Source organism: Centroberyx gerrardi, chromosome 9 (genome assembly GCF_048128805.1).
Source record: "Centroberyx gerrardi isolate f3 chromosome 9, fCenGer3.hap1.cur.20231027, whole genome shotgun sequence".
In the NCBI taxonomy this organism is placed as follows: Eukaryota; Metazoa; Chordata; class Actinopteri; order Beryciformes; family Berycidae; genus Centroberyx; species Centroberyx gerrardi.
The window spans coordinates 17,569,782-17,577,309 of NC_136005.1; the positions used below are offsets into that span (position 1 = coordinate 17,569,782).

Below are 7,528 nucleotides of genomic sequence, written 5' to 3' on the forward strand. Positions count from 1 at the left end.
GTCAAATGGCGACAAGGTGATCAGCCAACCGTCTGGCTCTACAATCCTCCATGTAATCCATCAGAGCGCTGTTACAATGTCTCATCTATGCTACAGAACAATATAAAACTAGCCCGGGGGGGAAGAGTGCTCCTCCTCACTGCTCAGTGAGGCAACCCAACACCACATGAAGGCTATTTACAAAAAAAAAAATAAGAAAAATGTGTTACGCTTCTGCTAGCAAATTGGAATTCCATGTGTGCATTTAATTGAGTTTTTCACTTAAAAGATATTACATGCTTTATTGTTGTTTTTCCAGCTTGCTTTAAGTTTCCCGTTCCCAAGTACTGAACATTATCCTTGGTGTTTCCATCTGTATGAATAATTGACCTTGCTGACATTGTAAGCATTGTATCTCAAGGCACCCTAGGGACATTTTATCACTACGGATGGATGAGGGTTGACAGCCAGTGCTGGGTGGGACGTGTCGTCTGGAGGTGTCATGCAGTTGGGAAGGCAAATACACAATAGACTTATAAGGGCATAACAACCACTGAAATGCTGTCCTGCAGGATGCTGTTTAACAACATTGGAGTATATACAGTGAAAAATTTGATAGATAGATAGATCGATAGTAGATGGTAATCACAAATGAGGCAGCTTGCCCATCACAGTTTCACAAGCTGCACATTGAAATTGTATTATTTGCACTTTGTAATGACATTTTTAAAGTGTTGTTTACATTCTAGCAAGCCAAAGCCATTGCTAGAAAAATGTGTGGCTCAGAGATAAACATAATTCTGCAGCCATACTTTGTTGTCATTGAACTATTATTTATTACATTGTATTGTGGTTGTATTGAATCGTGAACCTCGTATTGTGTAACGAATCGTATCGTGAGATAAGCATATCGTCCTGTCCCTAATAGATAGAAAGTCTGTAGTATATATAGTGAAGAATTACATAGATAGATGGATAGATAGATAGATAGATAGATACAACCTAGTTAAAACAGAGCCAAATTCTGTCCATTTTTGCTGATCTGTGATAAACTGGGTCATCTCTTCCAGTGCAACATTTTGCATGTAAATACTGCTTGGAGCCCCTTGGCCTTGCAAATGAAAAGCTTCCCTACATTCAGCTGCATATGGCTTATTACCCCAGGCTTAACCTTTTCAACTGGAGTCTTAAACCACAGGAGAAGAGTGGAGGAGGGGAGGAATGGAATGGGCAAAAGGAAAAAAAACCCTCTACAGTATGTCTGTAATCAGGGAAAGGCAGGCAGCATAATGGAGTGATTTGCTGCCCCTCACCAAGACCACTTATGTTTGGGGATGTTGGGTTTAGGAAGCAGATGATATGTTGCTGCGTTTCCTTGTCAGAGAGATAAGGGAAGGAAACACCCTAAGCCTAATTTTGTTGTACAGTGTTTCAGTCTTATATTATTCGAGAAATTGATAGAATCACATAAATTACTAATACAATGGTATGCTAGTTTTATACGCATTGAAGCTAATATACAACAGATGTTTTTATCTTTGTTGCTTTAACTGAGCAGCATCTTTCACTGAAATCGAAGTGTTCACTTAGTTTTAGTGGGATAGTATTGTATATCCTGCATGATGAAACTATTATTTGTTCTATTTCTACTGGCATGTGGAGTAGATGTTTACTTTGAGGGTCTCATATGATGATATATCATATGAATTTGATGTAAAAACTGCAATTCCCCTGTACTTATTTGTTTGGGGTAAGCAATAAGGCTCGATGAGAAATTTTAATTATGTTTTATATTTTTCCAGCAGTGGGAGGGATTTTCCAGCAGTGTGGAGCCGCTACTGCTGAATAAATGTAGTGAAACGCACATGCTAGTTAATGGACTCTCAAGGTTGAATCACTTCAGTTGAAAGGCCATTTCAACCATAATACATCTGCACTCTATTTTATACAGATTTTTGATCCAATCTCTAGTTTATTGGATATTTTGTAATAATTCTTTGTTTTGAATTCCAAAAAAAAATCACATTCACAGTATTAAGAATTTAAAATTAACTTGCTTATTTTCCCAACTGTATCCCTCACTGAGGCTCTAGGCCATGGTATGTTCTCATTTTCACTGCGCTGTATTAAACACAACACAGAGTATGTGTCCTCCAGATGACATCGCTTGGAGGATAATTTCCAATTCATTAACTCACCAACTCTTAAACCAAAGGAATTTTGCAAGACTGTGTACAGTTTTGGGACATGTGTGAGATTATCCACATAATAAATCAAGTTTGTTTTTCGATGAACATATTGTATAACATTCAATGTTCTGTTTCTGTGTTTCAGAGCTACATAGACGAATAATGGATGAGACCTGTCACTAGCACTTAATGAAGATTTTCATTGACTCTTCAAACTAGATTATGGATGGTAATGATAATATGTCCATAACTATGGCACACACCCAGACTGAAGTGTGCAACGCTGAGGTGGGAGGAGGAGAAATCACTGGTAAAGTGGAGAATGGAGTAAATCCAGTCACTCCCACTGACTCCTGGGATGGCAATGCGACAGGACTGACCAAGGGAGGGCTCTCTACCCTGGTTGAGACTCCAGCACCTTCAGTGGTGAGCCCAACCACCGAATCACCAGGAGGGATGGCACTAAAATTAGCCACAACTGTACTACACCCAATCTGCCTGGGGGAGAGTCCATTGATGCTGCCCATTCACCTCCAGATGGCTGGAGCAGCTGGGTCCCAGCTCGGCCAAATGGGGGCAGCACCATACTTCATAACAAGCCAAGGCCCAGTTTCACTGCCGCTGGTCTTGGATCAGCAGGTCCTCCAGCACCTGAGTCCTTCAGTAATTCCCCAGACCACCAACTGTCCAGCCTTGCCGCTCCAGAGCAATGTCTTATGTCAGAATTCGTCTTTGACGGTTGGCTTGCCTCCAGCTGTCGACCAGAAGTCAGCAGGACAGGCCCAGGATGCTAACCTGCTTTCTCTCCTTCAGAACCCAGCTTTTGCAGCCATCTTGCAGGACCTCTTCCCTTCCCAGGCGAGCTCCTCATCCTGTCAGTCGCCAGGCTCTGTGCCGACAGACCCATTTACCTCCTCCTTTTTTCCACTCCCTCCTCCGACTCATCCCTACACCTCCCCTCTGGCCCCTCTGGTCCCTCCAGCCACCCTTCTGGTCCCCTATCCTGTTGTCATTCCTCTGCCAGTGCCTCTCCCCATCCCTCTTCCCATCCCCATTCCTATCCCTCAGACTGAGGACTCGAAGGGGAACATGCCAAAACCAGTTTGCACTGTGAGTAAAAGCACTCAGACTTATTCAAAAGATACTACCTCTCCTTTCTCTTCGAGCAAACTTACGTCATCATCTCATCCACAAAATTTGCCCCCATCCTCACTCCCTTTGGTTGAAGGAGAGGTCCTAGATCTTTCCATCAGAGCATGCCCAGTTGAACCAAAACAGGAATACCCTTGTCCGCAGGACAATGTGCTTGACTTGTCAGTAGCTGGTGTGAGGAAAAAGTGCATTCAGTCATGTGGCTCCCGTGGGTCACCAGGAGGTGAGAGAGAGTTTACTTTCCAATCTAGTCAAGATGCTGCTGGTCCTGCCTTGTCTCTGGGTGTCGAGTGCACCCAGAGTTTAGATAGCAAGCTCCTGAGCAGTCTTGCTTCGCTGGAGTTCAGTCGGCAGCATAAGTGGGTGGTTGACAGTAGTGCCAGTGGGTCCAGTTCTCTGGGTCAGGAGGCGTCTCTCAGCGGAGCAGGAAACCTTGAGATAGTCAGCACCTCGCAGACAGCCAAGGTCATTGTCTCTGTGAAGGATGCAATTCCTGCCATCCTCTGTGGAAAAATTAAAGGCCTTTCGGGGGTATCCACCAAGAACTTTTCCATCAAACGGGACGGCAGCCAGGGGGCATCTCTGCAGCAGCTCTACAGAGCGCCATCCAGGCCCCAAGGGGAGCAGCATGACCCCAATGACCCACTCAGAAAGGTCCCTAAAAACAGAGCTATCAAACTGAAGAAGGTCAGCTCACAAGAGATCCATTTTCTTCCCATTAAGAAGCAGCGACTAGCAGCTCTGCTCCCCAGGAAGTGAAAGTGCTTGCCAGAGGGGGATTAATTGCTGGACCGCTCTCTGGTAATACCTCTGGAGAGTACTGCTATAACATAAAACATATGTGGGGACGTTCTGTAATCAAACTCATATATATTTCCACTTAAGGCCCAGATTTAGGGTACATGTTGTATAAACTGAGGCTCATGAATGTCTGACAGTATGACAGTAGTAACAGAACTCAGAACTGGTTACCATTGCATTTTTTTTAATCGTTATGTTTTTTTGTAATGCACTAATCTACAGTGTTATACTGTTTGAATTTAAAAGAACTGTTTTCGAGTATGGCAGCTGAACAGGCTCTCCATATGGCACTGGAGGTTCTCTTTGTAACTAAAATGTTCAACTAAATTTTTCACTTTATAATTACAGTAAAGACACATGGGTTCCATTTTTTCCATTTGGGTTCATGGTTTGTTGCCATGTGTGATTTCTATTTAAGTGCACTGAAGACCTTAAGCCTGATATTGGAGGTTCTCACCAGTACAGTATCAGAGCAGAGCAGTATATGGCAGGACTTGACTGAGACTGTTAAAACATGTCCCATCATTGGAAATTGCTATATTCATCAGTAGCTCACTGAAGCGATGCCTTCTTTTGATCGGTAGGGGTTTAGCATGGCAGGTTAATAATGACTTGGCAGGGCTTGGGCCACACTTTCATTAACTTAAATGAATGTTGGCAACAGTTGTCAGTTACAACAAAGCACATTCTTCAATATTTTGTTTAAAGGCAGGAAAAAGGGATTTCACATTTAAACAGACAAACTTTCATCAACAGGCCGGTCCAAAGAAAAGGAAAGGATTTCTGGAAGCAACTATTTTTGTTTCTGGCTAAATCAGCCTTTTTTTTATTCAGCAGTGTTTCAGAGTACAAGTCAAGATTGTTGATAATTTATCACACAATTACAAGCCAAAGCTACAGAAACAACTCGCACTAAAGTGTACAAAATACTAGGAACACCTGCTCTTTCCATTAACAGCCTCGCCAGGTGAATCTAGGTGAAAGGTATGATACCATATTGATTTCACCAATTAAATCCACCTAAATTGTGAAGGGGAGATGAAGTTGAAGGGGAGGAGACAGGTTAAAGAAGGATTTAGCCTTTTGATAAATGAGACATGGTTTGGGCAAAAGACGGTGGACCTCATATTTTGTACACTCAGTGTACATTAAAATTTCCTTCAAACTACAGCCGTCAGAAATAATTTGCTCCACCCATTCTTTCAGGTGTGAAACAGTAGCCATTTTCCTGGTTGCAGTGAGAGAAAATATATTTATGTTAAGTGTTTTATTAATCTTAATAGAATTGCTGTTTGTAAAGGTTTTATAAAAACTCCATCTGCCCTTTATCAAATTTGTCGTTGGTGTAAAACATTTGTTCCAAGTGGTTTGATGTCATTTTTATTGTTTTCGTAGAACACAGTGTTTTTGTGTCCCATGCTTATGATCAGAGTTGTGAATGTGAGAGTATTGTTGTGTGTCGGTTTATTTATCCTATTGAGTGCACTTTGTCATAGTTTAGTTGAAAAAGATACAGGGTACCGTACCTACCCTACTAAAACAGACTGTGTTGCCCCATTGTGATTCTATCTTTTATTATATCTGTGAATGACAGGCAAATAATTAATATCCAGTGACATTTTTTTCTTATTATGAAAAATTGCAACATACTGTCTCATAACAGCCAAACAGCAGACTGTCCTGTTGAATAGCAGAGAATGCATACTAGAGATGGAAAATACACAAGCTCAACTTCTGACCAACTGTTTTATTTATATAAATGCAGTGTCTTATCAGTTACATCGTATACTAACTCATGTCATCAGTCCATCCAGCAGGAACCTCTTTGACCATTACAGATTAAATTTGTAACATTTTTTTTTTTTTTTTTTTTTCAGATGAGTGGGTTGTTCCCACAAATAAATTGTTTGATTCAGATTGTGGACTAACCCGGTTGATTTTATGGTACAGGATTTCATCTTAATTTATTCTTTGGACAACTCTTTGTATTTATAATGTGTACATATGGTCAGTTAGGAGACACAATGTGACTGGAGATTCCCCAAACAGCTTCCTTTGTACCTGTCAGTCTTTTTGCCTCTGGATACTCAACTAGCATTTTAATTAAAATGTCAGTAAAGTGACACATCAGTTGAAATGTGTTGGCAGTTGAGTGTTTGCTTATTGTATATGTACTTACTTTTATATGACAGTGAAGTAGAAGCCCTAAAGCCTAAATAAACATCTCTGGCTTTCCTTGACAAGATATTGTCATTGCCATTTTAATTTAAGGGCTATTATTGCTTGTGCGTGAGTCGGATCCGGATCCGCTCCAAAATTTAATGGGTTCTTCCTTGGCCCATGCTACACCCTTCCACGAAGTTTCATGAAAATCGGGCCAGTAGTTTTATCGTAATCCTGCTAACAGACAAACAAACAGACAAACAAACAAACGGCACCGAAAACATAACCTCCTTGGCGGAGGTAATAAATACATATTCTCATATCAAAATTAATTCAATGAAGCAGTCTTAAAGGGGGGCTCTGTATGTACACCTTTCTTTTGTGAACTAAACATGCTACATGACAATTTCAACATGCAGTACTACATTCAAACCATACTGAAATGCAGACTCATGTCTAGTATTGCATTGTTTTCCATTGCTCAGGAAATACAACAGAACAAATAGTTTTTTGTTCTACTCTTTGGGACTATTTTCACCATTCTCAGTCCCACCTGGAGAGCAGTGTAAACCTCTCGTGTTTTCAGTATGTTGATGTTGTTAGTAGTTGATAATGGATATTTACCCACTTAACCATTTTAAATTCAGTGTACTGAAAAATCCTACTGATTATAATGTAGTAGAGAATTGGACATAATATGGGTTTGACCTCACTGAAACATCGAGAGCAGCAGTAGGGAGACTTTATAGATACAGTCTGAAGGTGCAGGTCCTCCCTGGTACAACTTCCATTATATCCTTATATACTCATGTTTCATGAGTTATGACAAGTTATGAGTTTATAAATATAACAAATCTAGGCCCAACTTATATTAATTTCATGCTTATAAGGTTTCAAAACAAATGTTAGAGACTGATGGCAGGAATTTAATAATGGAAATAATTGTCTTTACAGGTGGTTCTTGAACATTTTCTTCTACATTGTAGTCTGTATTGTGCAAAGCTTTCGTTTTATATGCATTGGGTTTGCATCAGATTACCTGAATGAGTTTTCTAAATCATCATGTTTTGTAAGTAATATTGGTGAATTAAAATAAAATAATTGAGCAACTTTTTTTCAATTTTTTCCCCAATGTGAAAATACATTATTAGACTTTACCAAACAAAATGTATTCTTATCAGCAACAACACACACACAGCTTTGCTTTTGATAGGTTTATAAAAACGAAAATATACAACATCATG

At 40.3% G+C, this 7,528-nt stretch overlaps 1 protein-coding gene across 1 annotated transcript; it reads left to right on the forward strand.

Annotated features, from left to right (window-relative positions):
* The first annotated feature begins 2,390 nt into the window (after nucleotides 1–2,390).
* On the forward strand, nucleotides 2,391–4,079 carry rai2 (retinoic acid induced 2). Its single transcript, XM_071912848.1, has one exon. It carries the CDS (start codon nucleotides 2,391–2,393, stop codon nucleotides 4,077–4,079), a length of 1,689 nt encoding a protein of 562 aa, XP_071768949.1.
* The last annotated feature ends 3,449 nt before the right edge of the window (nucleotides 4,080–7,528 follow it).